The 20,609-nt window shown below is 46.5% G+C and overlaps 1 protein-coding gene and 1 long non-coding RNA gene across 21 annotated transcripts in view; one reads left to right on the top strand and one right to left on the bottom strand.

Annotated features, from left to right (window-relative positions):
• Positions 1 to 1,620: 1,620 nt before the first annotated feature.
• Positions 1,621 to 16,204, bottom strand: LOC307216604. Of its 6 annotated transcripts, XR_013839203.1 has the most exons (5): positions 14,401 to 16,204; positions 13,899 to 14,000; positions 4,698 to 4,766; positions 2,950 to 3,151; positions 1,621 to 2,002 (listed from the first exon to the last, which is right to left on the bottom strand). It is a non-coding gene; the product is annotated as an uncharacterized lncRNA (long non-coding RNA). The 6 variants fall into 6 exon arrangements; XR_013839201.1 differs by having other exon boundaries at positions 13,899 to 16,204; XR_013839202.1 differs by lacking the exon at positions 4,698 to 4,766 and having other exon boundaries at positions 13,899 to 16,204.
• Positions 16,205 to 16,470: 266 nt separating this feature from the next.
• Positions 16,471 to 20,609, top strand: part of KCNMA1 (potassium calcium-activated channel subfamily M alpha 1) — a 559,506-nt gene continuing 555,367 nt past the window's right edge. For all 15 annotated transcript variants that reach the window (XM_079976992.1, XM_079976987.1, XM_079976997.1 and 12 more), the window contains exon 1: positions 16,471 to 16,953. In XM_079976992.1, coding sequence (XP_079833118.1) covers positions 16,588 to 16,953 — 366 coding nt within the window. In that variant the 5' untranslated portion in view covers positions 16,471 to 16,587. The remainder of the gene's footprint in view (positions 16,954 to 20,609) is intronic.

The raw sequence follows: 20,609 nt of genomic DNA, 5'->3' as shown, positions 1-20,609 counted from the left end.
TTATTTGGAAAGCTAAATGTCTGTGATTTATTCTTGCCTAAGTATTTCCATGGTGAATATTTGTTTAAGGTGGATGAGGGCAGATGTAAAATCTAAGCAAATTTTGATGTGCTTGGATGAACTGCCATTGGAGAGTAGGAATCTCTCTTCCAAATGTGTCTCTCCAACAGAAAGCAGATGATCTCATAAAATTCTGCACCCAGTTGAACATGCAGAATGTAATAACTTGGAGGTTTGCTAACATAAAGGTCACACTGAACAAATTAATATAACATTTTACAGTGGTACCTCGGGTTAAGAACTTAATTCGTTCTGGAGGTCCGTTCTTAACCTGAAACTGTTCTTAACCTGAGGTACCACTTTAGCTAATGGGGCCTCCTGCTGCTGCTGCGCCGCTACTGCACGATTTCTGTTCTCACCCTGAAGCAAAGTTCTTAACCCGAGGTACTATTTCTGGGTTAGCGGAGTCTGTAACCTGAAGCGTCTGTAACCCGAGGTACCACTTTTATATATTTCCAAGTATACGGCTCCCCAAGAGATTCTGTTGAATCTCCTCTTTCGGCTTCGCTACACAAACCCCCATGAATCACCTCTCAACTCTCATCCCTTTGTTTGCTGTAAGAAAGTGCCTCTACATTACAGCAATCATCGCAGCAATCACTACACAGGGAGACTGAGCAATATCACAGATGCCAGCACTCTTCTGGCGTGAAGCACAGGCCAACTTTGAAGCTGTGGTGTTATGAAAGGAAAGACAACTCATTGCAAAGAGAATTATCTGAAGCACTACAATAGCAGCTATGTAACTGCATATTGCAGAATGTATTGAGTGAATTGTGCAACAATTAAAAATATTGTTAGAATTTGCTCACTTGCCGTATGTGTTTGGATTCTCTACTGGCTGAAGGTAGATAAACAATAGTTGGCACTATCTGTACAGCAACATTACTTCCTGCTTAAGAAGGTGGCAGTGGGAAAACATGGTGGGAGAGATAAGGTAATAGAAAATAAACCGGAGGTGGTGACTTTGGATGACATTTCGCTCAGCAAACGAGACTGCTTGGCTTGCTGTGCTGCAGCTTAATACGATTTCTTGCAATGATTCTGGAATATAAAATGTAGCCACGTCTGCTAAGATCCCATTGTGATAACCTTAATTAAAAATACATTGTAATCATACATCACAGAGATGCATGCTCATGAGAGAATTTAATCCAAAGCTACTTGCAACCTTTCCAGCTGAGATCACCAACCACCAAAAGTGTGCTTTCAAAATTCGACCGCAGTCTACCGTGTGTGATAATTGACAGAATCATTCCCCCCCCCCACTCTCTCCTGCTCCTTCATTTTTCTGCCTGTGCATGAAATCAAGAAATGTAATGGTGCTGTACCCAGTGCTCTCTGACCCCAGAACAGGGGCTCTGGTGCTAGCAAATGGGTGAATTTTAACTTTACACAACAGAGGAATCTGGTGCAAAAGTTGTACTAGCAGACATTTGCGGCGTAACAGATGGTGCACTCTGTTGTGCAACAAAGTCACAACGACCTGCCTATAAGTGCTTTTGCACAACAATGTTCCACTGATAAAGCATTTTGCCACTGGAACAAGTTTTCTGCTAAGTGACTTCAGCTTGGTGCTATATTGGATAGAACCCATGGGGGAAGGGTTGTAATTTTTATTTCCCCATCAGTTAATGGATTCCCACAAACTGAAATATGATGTTATAGTCTCACAAGCTTCACTTTTGAAATGATTGTGTCAGATACGGTGTTCTCAAACTTTCTTCTCAAACTTGATCATTTCCTCTTCCTCAAGGGAAGAGAAGCAAAAATTCCTCAAGCTTCACCAAGATCAAGAACTTAGAAAAGAATGACATCTCAGTTGTTATATTCTGCTCATACTCTGGGACATTTGGATCCAAATACATAGATTCAGGGCTTCACAATAGTTAATCAGCATGTTCCAATATGAATGTGAATGAATGAAACAAGTGAAGTGTCTCTTAGTCTAGTGGGCTTGAAATGCTTCAAATTGCAGGTCAGGGATTATGTTCCTCCACATAAATGATAGCATAAAGATACTTCCACATGGAAAACTAGAATGTCAAACTAGTCTAGAACCCTTCTCTCTAACATTGGTTTTATTTGGTTCAGGGGCATTTTGTATGGAGAAGCATTTTATCACATGACATTCCCACCCACTGAATTTGAAGTGGTATACACCTGAAACAAGGGATGCGGGTGGCACTGTGGTCTAAACCACAGAGCCTTGGGCTTGCCAATCAGAAGGTCAGCAGTTCAAATCCCTGTGACGGGGTGAGCTCCCATTGTTCAGTCCCAGCTCCTGCCCACCTAGCAGTTCAAAAGCACATCAAAGTGCTTTTCCTCCAGCAGGAAGGTAAATGGCGTTTCCGTGCGCTGCTCTGGTTCGCCCGAAGCAGCTTAGTCATGCTGGCCACATGACCCAGACAAATGCCAGCTAATTCAGCCAGTAAAGCGAGATGAGTGCCGCAACCCCAGAGTCGGCCACGACTGGACCTAATGGTCCAGGTACCTTTACCTTTACACCTGAAACAGGTTGACTACTTCAGTGAGAACCCAGACACACAGCAGCACTGGACAGCACTGCAGTATTTGGAATAGTTTTTTGGGAGAAAAAGGTCAGGAACAAAATTTGTACCTTCTTTTAGCACCTCTCAATATTTCAAAGAGAGACTCGTTTCACACTTCAAGAGCCATAACTATGGTTCACCCAGAAACTAATCTCCCTCAGATGCATGGTCTCTGTGTGTGTCAATTTGCACTGTTAATCCATGCCTTTGACTGAGAGCAAAGGTAGCCAGATGTTGTAGGCACACAGCTCTCATCATCCCTGACCATTGGCCATGCTGGTTGCGGCTGATGGGAGTTACAATCCAACACCACTTCAAAAATAAAAAGGGCACTTACCTCGTTGCTGTCTGGGAGTGGGAATGAACACAAGAGAAGGTACCCAGTTTCCTAATCAAATCACGTGGAAGTGTTCAGTGAAGAATTGCCTGCTCTCTGTGCCACCTGGTGTTTCAGGAGGAGTGGTGATTGAGAAACAGAATGTTCTGTGAATGGGAAAGGATAGGCCAGGATCTCAGCAGCTCTACCTTCACACTTGGAGCTTGGCGGGTGAATTGTAAAGAAGAAGAGGGGGAATGGAGAAAGGAGTAGATTACCCAATTGCCTTCCCATCCTTTCACTTTCTCACACATTTCTGTTTCCTAGGCTCCCTCTAGAACCTCTTAACCCTTTTTCCTCTGTGGGAAATGTAGAATCTCACCCAGCGAAATTACGGTAGTTATTCCATTGGACTAAGTCTTCTGTGTTTGTCCCCCCAAAATAAAATAAAAAATACTATTATAGATTCAGCTGTTCTTTAATAGTTCTAGTCTGGTTTTTACTATGACAAGACACAATTCCTCTGAAAAAAATCCCATGTTACAATCTTGTTTCATACTCATATTTATTCCTGTTACTGCATTTATTTCTACTGCGGCATGTGTTTCTATTGCTATGATTCTTTAGCAAATCAATACTGACAGGAGATGAAGTGAATTTCCCCCCCTTCCTATTAGCAGCTTTGCAGAAAACCAGCTATGTTTCAGAGGTGTTCCTAGGTAAGCCAGAGGTGTATTAAACAAACAAGTTAAATGTTTTCAACACCAGGTCTCTCACATTCTAAATATATTTTTTTGAATTTATATTCTCTTAAAACATCCCCAATTGCTTCCATTTACGTTAAGTGCTTAATGCAGGGGTTCACAACCTGCAGCCATCTGACTAATTCCATACAACCCTTGGTCTAAACTGCAAGTAAACTATCAGTTCAGACCTCTGGAAAGAGTGATATGTCCCTCTCCTGGCAGTCTGCTGAGTGGGGGTGAAGAAGGGGTGAAGAGAAAGAGGGAAAACAGGGTGGCATAGAAGGAAGAGGAGTGGCTCTGTCTACCAATGGCTTCAGCCCTATCCACCACCAACATTCAGCCCTGGGGGGGGGATTGTCTAGACATATCTCAATTATTAAGCTTCAGTTGACTACAGTACTTAAAACAGTGAGTCATTACTACTCATGAAATTGTCTGAAATTGCACATCTTTTCAGTATGTTGTCAAAACTGATTGCAGCGTTGTGCAATGTGCAGGCTAATGATAATAATAATAATAATAATATCAATCTGCAGGTATAACATATACATTGGGTTCCAAGTTTATATCTTGCCATCCCTTAATAATAATTATTGTTATGATGCATTTTTCTGGTGATTGATTTTTAAATGCAAAAATCCTCATTAGATGGGGTTCAAAACGTCCGTGAAAAACCCCTCCCTCCCACTCGTTCACATTTTTCACACCCATTGTTGTCCTGGTTTCCTGCTACCTTGCTACCATTTTTAATGTGAAAGCACATTGTTCACACTCTTTTTTTTATATTAGCTCTTTTACTATGTAATAATCTGTGTGGTGATGCACCATAAAGTATGACTTTTAAATATCTGTGAGTTTTTAATTGCCTTCTGTACCTTTTGAATGCCCCACCCAAATTACCCCAGATTGGCAAAATCTGCCCCACACTCCAGTTTGATTCAGAAAAAGTCATAATATGGCACTATCCACATATATGACATTTTGCAGAGTCCTATAAGCTTCTCTTCCAAATCAGGTTATTACCTAATTGCATTATTTACTGCTGCACCTGGGTATAATTTCAGTGGCTCCACCTTCTGGCTTAGTTCAAATCTGAAATAAGAGAAAGGACTGCTACTATGTTGAAACATCATGACCATTATTTTGTTTATCAGACTTCTTCCTCCTTTTGTATTTTTCTTTCCAACTTTTCATTTCATGGCCAGACAGTGCAATCTTATGTGTGTCTACTCAGTTGGTAAGTCAGTTAAGTGTGTGAGGGATTGCGGTGCAGCTGATTTTCATGGTTTATCAGTCTAATTGCTCTATCCCTACCTTGCTAGCTATGCTCAAAAAATTCTCCTAGTTATCACATGGGTTGCAACTCTAGGAGTATCTTAGGCTTTAAACCACAGCTACTTTTGGGTTCCTGATCACCCTCTTTAACTGCTGTTTCTTTCAGGTCTCTTAGTGATTCATCTTTCCTTGTGTCTGCTTTTATCTGCTGCATTTGTGTTAGCTAATGGAAATGCCTGGGCAATTAAATCTGCATACGCTTTTGTTTCACTTTCTAAGGCCTTTTCTGACTTCACATGGCAAATTACTGCTCTAGACTATGGTAATGCCACTGCGGTATACATAAATTTATTTAGTGCATATTGCAACCCAATTCTACAATTGCAGCTTATTCTTAACTTGCCGTTTGTTCATTGCCTTTGTAAAAAATGGGTTGTGGTCTATTGCCACTATCGCCATCTAGCCTTATATACAGAACATTTATTTGCAACTGTGATGGCCTTTTCTGTGATGGTGCATGGGTTGAAATCTTTATGGATGCACCTGAAGTATAAAATTTTATTATGGCTTCTTCGTTAGCTTCTCTTTTAAGGCATTCCTGCCTTCTTGAAGTGTGTTCGAATTCATTTTATTTTTGATCAACTTTCCTGAACAGTACCATTTAGGCTGTTGTTTTCATGGTGATGTGATTTCACAGTGTAATGGAGGATGAGATCAAATATGACAAAGGGCAGTATACAAGCAAATAGGTTGATAAATTATATTTGCTCAGATAATTGATAGCTTCTAGAAACCACGGGCAGTCATTCATTGACTGGGATTTGGCATCCTCTTGATGGTTCAGTGCTATCCCTTTTCACTCCTCTGGGTGAAATGGTTTTTTCCCCAAATGCCATTAAGTAACTTCTCTGAATATAACATGTTGCCAAATAGGAAAAAAAAAATCCCGAAAGCTGCAGCAGAGCAATATTTTTAGAACTGAAATGTCACAAAGTAGTGAGCAAGATTTCTATTTAGGCTGGATTTCAAAATACAGGTAAAGGGTGGGGCAAATGGGTAGATAGGAAACACCAGCCACAATGTCTACAAATGTTGGGGCATTAGCACCATGACTAGATTTTATCATATACACAGCCAACCTGAAGAAGTTCTGGAGCACTTGAAATCATGCTCACCACTTGGTGACATTTCAGCTGGTCCTAATAAAGGTATTGTCCTGCTGCAGCATTTGGATTTTCTCCAAACACGTTCCTCTCGGTTTAATTTCCTAATTGGATTTCAAAACAACCTAAGCTTCTTTTATCGTCTTTCTCTTTACTAAGTTCTCCCACGGCCGGGAGGTGTTTCCCTGAGATGACATTATGTGTGTTCTCTGGGGTGGCCAGTGACCTCAACGGCACTTACTGCATCTGGTTAGCTCTGCTTTAAAATTGTCTTCTAACGTGTACGGCACCTGTACTTCAAATCAGAACCAGTGAAGGCGGTGAAGGTCCTGTGTGAGTGCCTGGAGGCGGTTGGAGGATGGATGGTGGCTAATGGATTGAGGCTGAATCCTGACAAGACAGAAGTACTGTTTTTGGGGGACAGGGGGCGGGCTGTTGTGGAGGACTCCCTGGTCCTGAATGGGGTAACTGTGCCCCTGAAGGACCAGGTGCGCAGCCTGGGAGTCATTTTGGACTCACAGCTGTCCATGGAGGCGCAGATCAATTCTGTATCCAGGGCAGCTGTCTACCAACTCCACCTGGTACGCAGGCTGAGACCCTACCTGCCCGCGGACTGTCTTGCCAGAGTGGTGCATGCTCTAGTTATCTCCCGCTTGGACTACTGCAATGCGCTCTACGTGGGGCTACCTTTGAAGGTGACTCGGAAACTACAACTAATCCAGAATGCGGCAGCTAGACTGGTGACTGGGGGCAGCCGCCGAGACCATATAACACCGGTCTTGAAAGACCTACATTGGCTCCCAGTACGTTTCCGAGCACAATTCAAAGTGCTGGTGTTGACCTTTAAAGCCCTAAACGGCCTTGGCCCAATATACCTGAAGGAGCGTCTCCATCCCCATCGTTCTGCCCGGACGCTGAGGTCCAGCGCCGAGGGCCTTCTGGCGGTTCCCTCATTGCGAGAAGCAAAGCTACAGGGAACCAGGCAGAGGGCCTTCTCGGTAGTGGCGCCTGCCCTGTGGAACGCCCTCCCATCAGATGTCAAAGTGATAAATAAGTTCTTGACATTCAGAAGACATCTTAAGGCAGCCCTGTTCAGGGACGTTTTTAATCTGTGATATTTTAATGTATTTTTGGTTTTTATGGAAGCCGCCCAGAGTGGCTGGGGAAACCCAGCCAGATGGGCAGGGTACAAATAATAAATTATTATTATTATTATTATTATTATTATTATTATTATTATTATATCAGCAGGAATACCACCTTGTTTCCCCAGATGATGTGCTCACATTGCTCATGTTATGGGTCTGTGTAGGTACAAAAGCATCCACCGTACCACAGACGGCCAGGTGGCTTAAGCTTAATTTGGTATGCTCTAACCTTCCAGGGAAGAAGATCAAACCTCTCCATTCTGAAGGAAATCAGCCCTGAGTGCTCACTGGAAGGACAGATTGTGAAGCTGAGGCTCCAGTACTTTGGCCACCTCATGAGAAGAGAAGACTCCCTGGAGAAGACCCTGATGTTGGGAAAGATGGAGGGCACAAGGAGAAGGGGGCGACAGAGGACGAGATGGTTGGATAGTGTTTTCGAGGTTACCAGCATGAGTCTGACCAAGCTGCGGGGGGCAGTGGAGGACAGGAGTGCCTGGCGTTCTCTGGTCCATGGGGTCACGAAGAGTCGGACACGACTAAACGACTAAACAACAACAACAACAACAACCTTCCAGGGACGTGGGTGGAGCTGTGGGTTAAACCACAGAGCCTAGGGCTTGCCGATCAGAAGGTAGGCGGTTCGAATCCCCACGAGGGGGTGAGCTCACGTTGCTTGGCCCCTGCTCCTGCCAACCTAGCAGTTCGAAAGCACATCAAAGTGCAAGTAGATAAATAGGTACCGCTCCAGCGGGAAGGTAAACGGTGTTTCCGTGCGCTGCTCTGGTTTGCCAGAAGCGGCTTAGTCATGCTGGCCACATGACCCGGAAGCTGTACGCCGGCTCCCTTGGCCAATAATGCGAGATGAGTGCCGCAACCCCAGAGTCGCTCACGACTGGACCTAATGGTCAGGGGTCCCTTTAGCTTTAACCTTCCATCGGAGTGTTGATTTGCACCAGGTCATAGCAGCCAACTCCTAGAGCCCACAATAAAACATTTGAGCCCAAGTTAATGGGCATTACCATTCAAATGATGTGTGTGCACTGTGTCTCGTGATTGATAATGCCAGTCAGGGCTTACCTGGCCCCCTCAATATTTTATTCAAGTTGGCACTGCTACACCACATACTTCCTTTATTATGTAAAGGAGATCAATATTGCCATGTGCTGGGAGTGGGGTGCAGGCAGCGCTTTGTGCATATATTTATTTATTACATTTATATCCTGCCTTCTCTCTTATCCTTGCATTAATCCTGTGATGTAGGTTAGCCCGAAAGATAGTGATTGGTCCAAGGTGAGTTTCATAGCTGAGTAGGGATCTAATTTACTTAGGGCTGCCATGTGTTATGTATTTTAGCACATAAAAATTAATAATAATCACATTTTCTCAGCCCTAGCCTGACACTCTAACCACCAAACCACACTGCCTCTCAAGTGAGGAGGCATCAATTTGTGCCGTTATGCTTTTGTTTTCAAATGATAACTGAAAATTTAGGGAAGGAGCTGGCATGGTTATGACCCTGGTTATTCAGCAAGACTAATGAATACTTGCTGGACAGAAGAACTAATAAATTGATATTATGTTTCTTCATAAGGCTTCTATTTATAGAATAAATATTTATTTATAGAATAAAAAGGTGTTTTAAAGCAAATATTAATGTTAATATGTGCCAGCTTAGATTGGTATTTTCTCCACAACATCTTGGAGTTTATATGATCTAAGAAACAGCTTTTGCAACTTTAAGCTTGACAGTATACAGGACTGCATTTTGAGAAATATTTTTTAAATCCACTGTGGAATTTTTCTGTACACAGAATATCCACAAGAGGGAACTCTAAAGATGAGTTCTTTCCTAACCCTTTCAATGCATCCCAACGTGCTTTCGAATGGGCAGAATAAAATGCAAAACTCATCCTATTTTTTGAACATATGCAGCAATACTATTTTAAAAATCGTCCAGCTCTTCTAACATTCAGTAAGAGAATTAAGGTATGTAGGCTTTCAAGAACCTAGGAAACTGACCTATTTGCTCTTGTTCTCCATTGCAGAGCAGTCAGCCTGAGACAGTGCTCAACTCCAAGTTTGAGTTCAGTATTTTTAGCCTGGATAAGAGGCGACTGAGAGGAGATATGATAGACATCTTCAAATATCTAAAGGACTGTCACGTGGAAGACAGAGCAAGCTAGTTTTTTTCTCCTGCTCCAGAGGATGGGACATAAGCCAATGGATTCAAGTTACAAGAAAGGAGCTTTCTACTAAATGTCAGGTAGAACTTTTGTGGACTCTACTTCGTTTGAGGTTTTTAAGAAGATGTTGGAAGGCCATCGGTCATGGATTCCTTAGTTGAGATTCCTGCATTGTAGAGGGTCAGACTAGAAGTCTCTAGAGGTCCCTTCCAACTCTACTGTTCTATGATTCATTCATCATGTTGACAAAGATACCAACAAAGTAGGTGGCTTTGCAGTTCCCTGGGCATATTAGCACTGCTTTGCTACACTGCGGGGGGAGCAACAGAGAGAAGCTAACAGAGAATTTGGTGGAGGACAGTGCATGAAAGAAAGCAGGATGAACTCACATTCCAAGGTACCCCTGCCCGTACGGGCCAGTCTTGACAGACTCTGGGGTTGTGCGCCCATCTCACTTAAGAGGCCAGGGGCCAGCGCTGTCCGGAGACACTTTCCGGCAGAGCTGTGCCCTGCACACACATTTGACAGATGCCATATTGCACTTAGCACAGAGGAACCGTGTTCTTTGTAGCAAGGAACCAGACCATTCTTCAAACAGTGGTGTGGGGCCCACAAGCTTCCCTTCCCACTCAATCCCTACCCTGTCACAGCTGGTTAAGCTCTTTAAACAAAAACTGGTGCCAGGCATTAAGAGCTAAATAAGTTATGGAGCAAACATTGCTTGGACGCTGTTGGGACATGATGCACAACGTATCAAGGGAGAATTATTATATCGATATGAGATCTTTCAGCAGGGCTCTCAGGAGCCAGGTAACACGGCCACCCCAGATTTAGTTTAATGATGGATCCATTCAGGATATGTGGCACTTATGACATCAGAAGAGTCTTGCTGGATCAGACGATAAAAGGTCTAGCATCTGGTCTAACATTCTTTTTTCCAACAGTTGGCCTCTGGGAAGCCCACAAACAAGGCATTAAGGCTGTGTCCCTCCTCCAGCAACTGGTGTTCAGAGGTACACTGCCTCAGATCATGAAATATCCATTTAATTATAATTACTAATAACAATAGTTAACATTACTATTTTAAGACATCAGCCAGGTACTGTATTTGAACCCCTAGTCTGGATAGGTAATTTGAGCATAGCCATATTAGAGTATAAAATGATTTTTCATAATATTAATGCAGAGACTCACATGAGAATTATTATTTTATTCAATTGCTGAAAGAGGGGAGGAAGAGCTGAGCAAAACACATTGGCAAACCTCCATGGGAATCTAAAAGAATGATTGAGAAACATTTTTCCATTGTTCACTGGGCTCTCAGCTGAGCCTGATCTCAATACTTCATGGTTTAAGATTTTATGTTTGTAGAAAATAAAGATGGGGAAAACTATTTTACCAATTATCAACTATATATGCCTCTTGTGCGCTTTCATGGCAGATTTAATAGGATCGTTCATCTGTAATATCTGAAGTGCTCAGATGCTACTTAATTGGCAATGAGTAATTACTTTGGTAGAGCTCAACCTAGCCAAAACTAAGCGCTTCCCAAGCTACAGTCCTTCTTGGGAATAAGCCTCAATGAACACAGTGGGGCACGCTTCAGAGTGAGCACCAGGGTTTAAATTAGAAGGATTTAGACTAAACGCTGGGAAGAACCATGCAACTGACTGCCTCCGAAAGTGGCAGACTCTCCTTCATTTGAGATCTTGAAACAGAGGCTGGATGTTCACCTGTCAAGCATGCGGGAGTTATGGGTTTCCTGCATCTACAGGCATTGGTTTAGATGAGCTTTGAGGACCCTTTCCAAGCATACAGTTCCATGATTCAAATGCTTAAAACATGAATGTGGATTATGGCTGTCTTGAAGCAGCATTGAGCTGAAAACAAGAGAATCAATAGAAATATGCATATAGAGGTGATGAAGTTTGCACCCTACCCTTCATCAAAGGAGCTCCACAGTGTGTGTGAGGGAGATTTCACAATGTGTGTGCTATTTCATCCCAGTTACATTTGCTTATTTAAAGAGCATAAAGCCATCATTAAAATAGTCAAGGCTTTCCTTCCACCACTGCCGCCAGTGAAACCAACACCACTTCTGAGGCTCCCCAGTCTTTCTGCTGTCTTGTTTCGCTCTTGCTTCTTTTGCCCCTTTTTAAATAGCGGCTGGAGTGAGTGAGCTGCCTTTGCCTTTCAGTGGGGACCAAATCATACACAACTGCATGGCAGATTAGATAGTGTACAGCCTCTGCTGAAGAGGGCTACCAGGTTACTACCATGTCAATTTAAAACAAAAATTGTCATCCCGGAAGCCACATTCAAGGATTATAAAAGCAATGCCCTTTTGTCTACTTGCTGCTAAAATGTCCTTGGAGCTGAAGGAGCAGAAGCAGAGGGGACCTAGTTTAACAGCTGGTTATTAATTCACAGTTTATCTCCTTGCATTCCTCTTTTATTGATTCTCAGTCCTAGGGCTCATTAACTGGTGCAGAGGAGAGAGAATGCTCTAGAAATCCTGTAAGTTTGGTCAGCTTTCAGTGCATCAGAGTGGGGTGGTGCTTATTTAGAATGTTAGCCTTATTGGGATTTGCATGTTGTTGTTTTTTAAGAATCTTGAAATGTTTCTGAGTTGTGTCCAGCACAATCTTATGCATGTCCTGCTGCGTTTAATGGGTCAGGTGAGTATGTATAGGACTGCAGCTTTATAACGTAATCCTATGGACATCTACTCAGAAGTACACTCCCATTGAATTCAATGGAATTTGCTCTCAGGTTAGTGGGTATAATATGACAGCCATAGAGTTTGAAAATGGTGCGATCAGTTTTGAGTTTTTATGATAGAAGGGCAGAAATATCTAATAAGTGCAGAAAACGTGGACTGTGGACCACAATAATCCACAAGCTTCATTCAGGTGGTTCATGACTTGTCTGTAAAAATACAATTTAGAAGCCAAATCATATAACATCCAGCACAGTGTGTTACAACGGCTACAAAAGGCAGAAAACTCATTGGGTTATCAGTCAAGACCCTCAGCAATATTCAAGTGGGCCATGGGGGGTGGTGGAGTTTGGGAATCATTGCAATAACACACCTAATACCAAATTAAACCGGAAGCCCTGCATTTTAAAGTTTAATTGGCTTTTCTTTTCTTTTTGTATGGTCAGTCTTAAAAGTCCTCTCATTGCTGCTCCTTGCCAGCCACTGCTGCCCTACTGGTGTGTCACACTGTCCAAGAGAGCTGAATGACACCCCCCACCCCCCCAAAAACCCACCAAACCAAAAGCAGAAAAATGGGGGAAAGTTTTAAAATTCTGGGATTTAAATTCAAAATCTAAACATGAATTTTAACACCAGCGTTTCACTGTTCTTTTAGACTTGTGAATATTATTCTGATTTTGACAAGCTGCTGAACACCAGATGCTATTGCATGACAGCTATTAATCGATACCAAGGCTATTATCCACCCTCTCCACACCCTCTGGGCATGGGAGTTTACTGCTGGCAACCCCATTTCCTACCAATAGCCCTTCTAGGAGTGGTGAGCTGGACATCCTGAATGGTATACATAAAGGACAGACTGAATAAGGCCCCAGTTATCCTTACTATTTTTAAGTAGTAACAGTAGGTTGTAGTCACAGTTTATATATCCTGCCCTTTGTCAGAGACCCAGTATAAGTTGCAACATTATAACCATAACACATACAGTATGTAATGGGGAAAAAAGATGTCCCCCCCCCCCCACCAATAACCCGCTCCTTCTCTGCAAGTGCAGCCCCATTCAGAATAGGCCACCTCACCACTTCCTTGACCCAGGAACCACCACTCTGTAGGATCTCTATCTTGTCAAAATTCAGCTTCAGGTTATTGACCCTCAGCCACACCATTATTATCTAAGACCTGTCTTAGATGATGTCAGGGAGAAAAAGAGCTGGGTGTCATCATAGTCCCGTTATTGAAAAAGGGTAGAGATGAATGGTTCCTTTTGCTAAGACAGCTGCTCTCTACCTGTTCACAATTTCGAAGGCATCATAGCCTTATTAGCTCAGCAACATTATGGGTACCACTATTAGTTGTACTCTAACGAGACATGCGGGGACATGGGTGGCGCTGTGGTCTAAACCACTGAGCCTAGGGCTTGCTGATTGGAAGGTCGTCGGTTCAAATCCCCGTGATGGGATGAGTTCCCGTTGTTCGGTCCCAGCTCCTGCCAACCTAGCAATTTGAAAGCACGTCAAAGTGCAAGTAGATAAATAGGTACTGCTCCGGAGGGAAGGAAAACGGCATTTCTGTGTGCTGCTCTGGTTCGCCAGAAGCAGCTTAGTCATGCTGGCCACATGACCCGGAAGCTGTCTGCAGACAAACGCCAGCTCCCTCGGCCTATGGAGCGAGATGAGTGCACAACCCCAGAGTCGTTTGTGACTGGACCCAACAGTCAGTGGTACCTTTATCTTTACCTTTAATGAGACATGCTACTGTAAAGTAATGTGATTGGCTCACGATGCAATTCCTTGGAAGTAAGTCCCCTTGAATTCAATGGACTTTACTTCTGAGTAGACCTGCATAGAAGGGAACAGAACTAACTGAGTCAGGGTTGCCGACAGGATTTGCAATCTCATGGGCAGTTGACCCATAGAAATGAATGGGATTTCAGTGGGGATTGTGCAGGGGAACCCCTCACTGGATTGCACTCCCTGTCTGCGTGGTGGTGGGGGGGGATTAGATAATATTATTTTATTTTGCACAATAATTCAAAAGTGAACACTGTAAAAGTCCCAAGTAGCTGACAGCTTAGGCGAAAGAAAAAACAACCCAGTGACAGATGCCAAAATGGACACCACTTGTGTCATAGGTTAAGTAACGATTATTTTATAATGGTGGCTTTATGCAGGAGCTATAAACATATGACGAACAGGAGAGCATGTCCGTCAGTGCACAGCCGGACTCGGCGGTGTTTACTGCTGGAGAGAGGGAGCGAAAGGATGGATCTGCTTAGATCTCTGCGAATGGCGCGGAGGGGCGCGTGTGCAAATGGTCTTCAGGCGCACTCGCTTTTGCGCCTTGGGAATTCCGCGCGAGGGAGACTCGGGCTGAATCCAGTCGCTGTGACGTTGACAATGGGCTTTACTTTCTCCTGGAATTCTCCCCTCCCCCCTGCATGTCATGTAGGTTTCATTGCCAGGCTGCTTCTGTTGCATTTTGGGATTAAGTCAGTCTCTCTCTCTCTGCCCCCACCCCACCCTGCTATCTGTGCCAATTTTAAAACCACGAACCATATTCACGAAGATGTTTAAAAAAAATAAAATCCTGGTGGGTGTTTCGCTTTAAAAGCGAGAGCGACAAAAGCCCGCACAAAACAAAACAACCCCCCCCCCTCGCATCGCGAAGCACCTGTTTCTGCAACTCAACCCTGGCACAAGATCCGGCTCGCTGCTTTCGTTCATTTCCCCAGACCCCACGGCCTCCTTCCCTGCCCTCAGCTAAATATTGCTTTCAGATCTGGGCCGCGATAAAGAACAACAACAACGCCAACCATCCCAGCCGAACGCTGGGTTTCAAGAGCAGCCTTGAATCGGCGGGGATCGTGTCCCTCTCGGGGGTGCTCGCTATGTCTCATTGCTCCTCCGATGGAGAACGAAGGAAAACAGAGAAAGAATGAATGGCAAACACGCGAGCCGGGGTGCGGTGAGGCCGATTTCTCTGCTCTTCCGCCTTTCCTTCTTGCCATTTGGGGTCCTTCCTCCCCGACCCGACCATTAGGCATGCAAGTCACTGAGATCTGCTGAGAAAGAGAGAGCGGCTGGGAAAACGTCGCTGGATTGGGACTCGAACCGTATAAGCGAGCGGGAGTGGGGGAGCGAGCGAGAGAAGAGAGTGACAGCCAGTGCGTCACGCCATTCAGCAAGTGCCAGGATCGCGCAGGGGTTTTTGCGCGTCCCTCTTGCGCCGCCGCCTCCACGGCCCTTCGAATTGCTCCGCGTCCCAGCAACGCGCGGAGCCCTTCGCCTTCTCCCTCTGTGTGGTGCGAGGAGGACTTGTTGAAGCGGCAGGTCACACGGGCCGCCTGCGTTTTGGCTCCTCCCGCCGCTGCTGCGCCGCTACCTGTAAAGCGCGTCGCTCTCTCGCTCGCCTCCATCTGTTCGAGGCAGCCTCCGAGAAGCGCGCAGGGCCGTTTGGGAGGAGGCGAGGGGGAGCCTGGAGAGAGCCCCGAAACCAGGCAGCAGCTTGGCCCGGCAGGAGCCGTCCGTGCTCGGCCTCCAGCCGTGAGGGGAGCCCCTTCTTCTTCTTGGGGAGCCGAAGCCGCCTCCGCCGCCTCCTCAGCGGCCGAATCACAAGGCGCCGCTTTCCTCCTGCGCGCCCGGCGAGTCTCCTACGCCAGCTGCCCGGGAAGCTGAGGCGCGCAGCAACGGCGAGCTGGGCGCGTTGCTAACGGGCGGCGAGGAGGAGGAGGAGGAGGCGGCCGTGCAGCAGCAGCAGCAGCAGCAGCAGCCGAGGATGGCAGGCGAGGCGGCGGCCGCCGCAGCGACGACGCAAGCCCGGCTGGGCGAGTGGAGGAGGCTGAATTAGGAGAGAGGAAGGGGCTGGACTTGCCGGAGGGAGACGCCGAACGAGCAGGGCTGCGTGGGCTCACTCTCCGGTCGGTGGAGAGAGAGAGAGAGAGAGAGAGGGCGCGACTGACGAGGGTTCGCTCTCCGCCTTGGCGCTCAAATCGTGAGGCGACCAAGGGACGAATCCCGGATCTCGGCCGGGACCTGCGCGCGCCTTCTCCCATTCGTGGCGGGCGTCGTGAGGTGCCGGCGCGAGGGGTGGCTGCTGGCTTGATTTCGGGGAGGGGGGTGGGGAGAAGGGGGAGCCGCTGATTTGGCTACCGGGAGGCGGCGGCGGCGGCGGCGGCGCCTTTATTTCCCGCTCGGTTCCCTCGCGCCGGAATCTTGGAAGGCGGCGGCGAGGGCGCCAGAGCTAGAGGTGCCGAGCGGCGGCCGCCTGCCTGGACGTGCGTGCGCTGAGGCTCGGCTTGCGCGCCTCCCCGCCGAAGAGCAGCGCTATGGCTGGGGATGGGCTTGGCCGAGGGCGCTGGCGGCGGCAGCAGCAGCAGCAGCGGGAACTCCCCGGGGCCCCGGCGGCTCGCCCTGACCGCTGTTAGCCATGGCAAATGGCAGCGGCGGCGGCGGAGGAGGCGGCGGCGGCGGCGGCGGCTCCAGCGGCTCCAGTAGCTACTACTCGGGAGGAGGAGGCGGCGGCGGCGGCGGCAGCGGCGGCCTTAAGATGAACAGCCCCATCAGCGCCAGCAGCAACCTGAACGCGGACTCCTCCTCGGCGCCCGCCAAGGCGATCAACGCGGTCATCATCCCCATGACCATGGAGGTCCCCTGCGACAGCGGGCAGCGCATGTGGTGGGCCTTCCTGGCCTCGTCCATGGTCACCTTTTTCGGGGGACTCTTTATTATCCTGCTCTGGAGGACCCTCAAGTACCTGTGGACCGTCTGCTGCCACTGTGGGGGCAAGGAGAAGGTAACGTTTCTCTTCCTTCCCGGGTTCTCCCGCTTGAGGGCCGCTTCACACGTTGCCTAGTGCGGGGCTGGAAGCTGAGGTCGTGCAAAGCGCGCCCATTCGTGTGTCTTGCAGTTGTCTTCTCCAGGGAGCTGCGAATGGCCGTGGAGTGGGGGGAAGGTGGGGGTTTACACCTGCAGAATGTGTGAAGCGGCCCTTCTATCCCTGGTATTATTTGCAACTCATTTCAGGGAAACTTACAAATAAACTGTATGTTAAGATTGCAACCCTGCAGCTGGAGCCTTTGGGTGTTGACAGGGAAATGGGTCCCAGTGAGTTCAGAGGCTTCATTCTTGAGGGCATCTGCTTAGGAGAGCAAGTGCTTTTGAATGTCACCTGCAGCTCAGTCCTAAACCTGTTTCTTCAGAAGCCCTTCTTCAAAGGACTCAGGGACTGCAGCCTTAGTCCCAAGTAAACTGCAAGGGATGGGAAGATTCATTTTCTTTCCGTCACTTCTTTTAGTCCTTTCTAATTTACTGTGTCCCTTCTCCATGTTTTCCCCATGCCCCTTTGTTTACTATTCTCTTCATTTCCCCCTTCCATTTTCCCTTTCTTCCTCTTCTGATACTGTTTTCCATATATTGAGTTTTAGCGTTAATAGAAGTCAGAGTAGTAACATCAAAGGTTTATTGTTACTCTAACACAATGACAGTAATTCAACCTCCTGCCTTCTAACCATCATCAGTTCAGCAAGAGTTGTTTGTTGTGTGTTTGCTGCCCCAGGTTGTCTCCTGCTTCTTTGGTACTAGGAGAGCAGAGGGCCTTGTTTGTTGTTGCTGCATGAAAAGTTAAAGAAATCCTCAAAAGGCAATAACCTCAGATTCTGGATAAAACTGTGTTGGACCAGCAGTTCAGTAGTGGCCATGGGTGAGCTGAGGTTCAAAGCTTGAGACTTCTTTTGTCTGAAGTGGACAGGGAGTCTTCAGGACAGTGGTGAGGGTTCCTCTTTTCCTTGTTGAATGATGGCTTCAGCTACTCCTTCCCACCTCACACAGGCTGAGAAGGAAACATACCTTGGCAGTAATAAACTTGCTACCCAATTTGCTCTATTATTGCTGCCAGGTCTCTCTTGCACTCTGATGGGTTTGACTTTCTAACGGCAAGTACTGTTGATTTTGCTATGTCCAAATCACATTTTGTTTGGTTTAGCCATAAAGGTAAAGGTAAAGGTACCCCTGCCCGTACGGGCCAGTCTTGACAGACTCTGGGGTTGTGCGCCCATCTCACTTAAGAGGCCAGGGGCCAGCGCTGTCCGGAGACACTTCCGGGTCACATGGCCAGCGTGACATCGCTGCTCTGGCCAGAGCCAGAGCCGCACACGGAAACGCCGTTTACCTTCCCGCTGGTAAGCGGTCCCTATTTATCTACTTGCACCCGGAGGTGCTTTCGAACTGCTAGGTTGGCAGGCGCTGGGACCGAGCAGCGGGAGCGCACCCTGCCGCAGGGATTCGAACCGCCGACCTTTCGATCGGCAAGTCCTAGGCGCTGAGGATTTAACCCACAGCGCCACCTGCGTCCCTACGGTTTAGCCATAGGTGGTAACAAATCAATGGATAAACTAGCTAACAACATGGATTCGGTGGCCCCCAAAGTTACAAATGGTAACTCAGAATATGTATAATCCAATTCAAGAGTTTTACTGCCCATTCATGTTAGATCTAATGACAGTGAATGCGTTTTGGTGAGGAAAGGGGGAATTTGGGATTTGCCATTTGTAATACTTGCCAGAAGTGATGGCAGACTGTGAAAATACATGTAAACAGAACACAAAGAAGACATTTAAATGGGTGAATATTCCTGAAACAATCACACACTGCCCACCCCTTCTCGTTCACCCCTGTTTCTTCCCATTTTATCAAAATTTTGCTCCCTCTAAGGTCAGAATTCAAACTGAGCCACTCTGTATGGCTCTTTCTGCCCTTCTTTGTAAGCAGAATCCATGTGGAATTGTCATCTGCCATGGAGGGAGAATCCCATAAGTACTGTAGAGGCAGAAACATTTTAGCTTGCCAGAAGTATTGTTGTGGAAGAGACCTGGCCACATTGCCCACCTTAAGGTGACTGCTGAAAACTGTCAAGTAAAATAACTGAGCAATAGGTGGTGGTGGGAAACAGGTCTGTATCTACACACACATATCGCAGGAACCAGGATTTTGAGTATCTCACCCTCTCTGAAATCCATGGGACCCTTGCCCATTGCATTCTGTTAACTCAAGACATTTGGGATTTCGGCTGTCCGAAAACACATTTTGGGCAGAATCCTGTGAGGAGGTACTCCCATGCAAGCTCCACTGAAAGAAGCAGGGAGCTACAGAGAACCACACAGCTGTTGTTTCTTTGGCTGGTGCTTGTGCAGGAAGGCTTGTGTTGATTGATTGCAGTGGGCCGAATATTTTGTGGTCTCTCCAGTTACTTTGGTGCAAGCCTCCCATTGATTTCAATGGAATTTACTTCTGCATTTGTGTGTTACGCTCCAATACTTGGGCTACAGCCGACCTAGGACTGGTCTTGGAAATATTGTCCCTGATCCAGAGAAAGCTGCTCACTCATGAGACCCACTGAAATGGCAGGCCACAACTAACTTGTGCTGTTGATTTCAGTGGGACGGAAGCACAACTAGGACTGCAGTCCTAAGCCACACTTATTAGGGAGCAAGCACATGGAACACAGTGAGAATTAGCTTTCTGTAGACTTGCAAAGGATTGCTATGTAAATTTCTCTGGACTGGGTCACTCGGTGGCTATCCTGTGCATAGTTGGGTTACTCCTATCCCATTGACTTTGGTAGGATTTAAGCAGCCTCATTGTGTTCAGGATTGTAGCCTGAGTCCCATGATGTTCAGACACTGCTTCTAGAGCCTTCTGCCCTCCATTTGAGCAAAAGAAGTCCCATACCACTTACGCAAAACAAGCCATACTGAGCCATGAGCTACACTGAGCAAGTCAGCCAGCCGCTGCGTTTTGCTGCCTGACTCCATCTCCTGCTCACTGGCTGTAGGTCGCTGCTGCTGTGAGACTAGGAGTAAAAAAATAAGACTGGAAAGCCAACACCTGCGGAAAATCCACACCTGTCACCAATGTTTCATGTGTTATACCAGTGATGCAGAACCTTTGGCCCTCTGGATCTAGCTTAACTACAGCTCCCATCAGCCCCTGAAGCATTGCCAATGGCCGGGGTGATTGGGGTTGTAGTTCAGCAACATGTGGAGGGCAAAAGGTTCTCCATGAAATCTGGCAAATGATGGAACATGGTGTAAGCAAGATTTCTTGGTTCATGCTGCTTCTGTTCTCCGTACACCTGAGGGCTATGGGGGCAACCACTGCTGAAAGGTGAAATGATAACAAAGTTGTCTCAAGGCAGCTTATTTTTCATATATATTTGTGTGAAGCTGTTGACTTGGCTAATCGTTATCCTTCTGCATTGGTGACTCCCTCTTGGTTGTCCCTCCCTGGGCCCATTTGCGCACGCATGCCATTGCCAGATGTGCAGCTCGGCATGTGAATGGACTCAGTTGCATTTGAGATGTGAAACGTCTCCTTTCTCATCAAGTGATGAGCAGATATGTGTGAATCAGCCCAGTGAATGTGAGCAGTGCCAACCCTGCCATCTCCCTTCTG

The sequence above is a fragment of the Podarcis cretensis genome (genome assembly GCF_951804945.1).
Source record: "Podarcis cretensis genome assembly, chromosome: 5".
Classification (NCBI taxonomy): Eukaryota; Metazoa; Chordata; class Lepidosauria; order Squamata; family Lacertidae; genus Podarcis; species Podarcis cretensis.
This window is presented reverse-complemented; position numbering and strand designations above follow the sequence as displayed.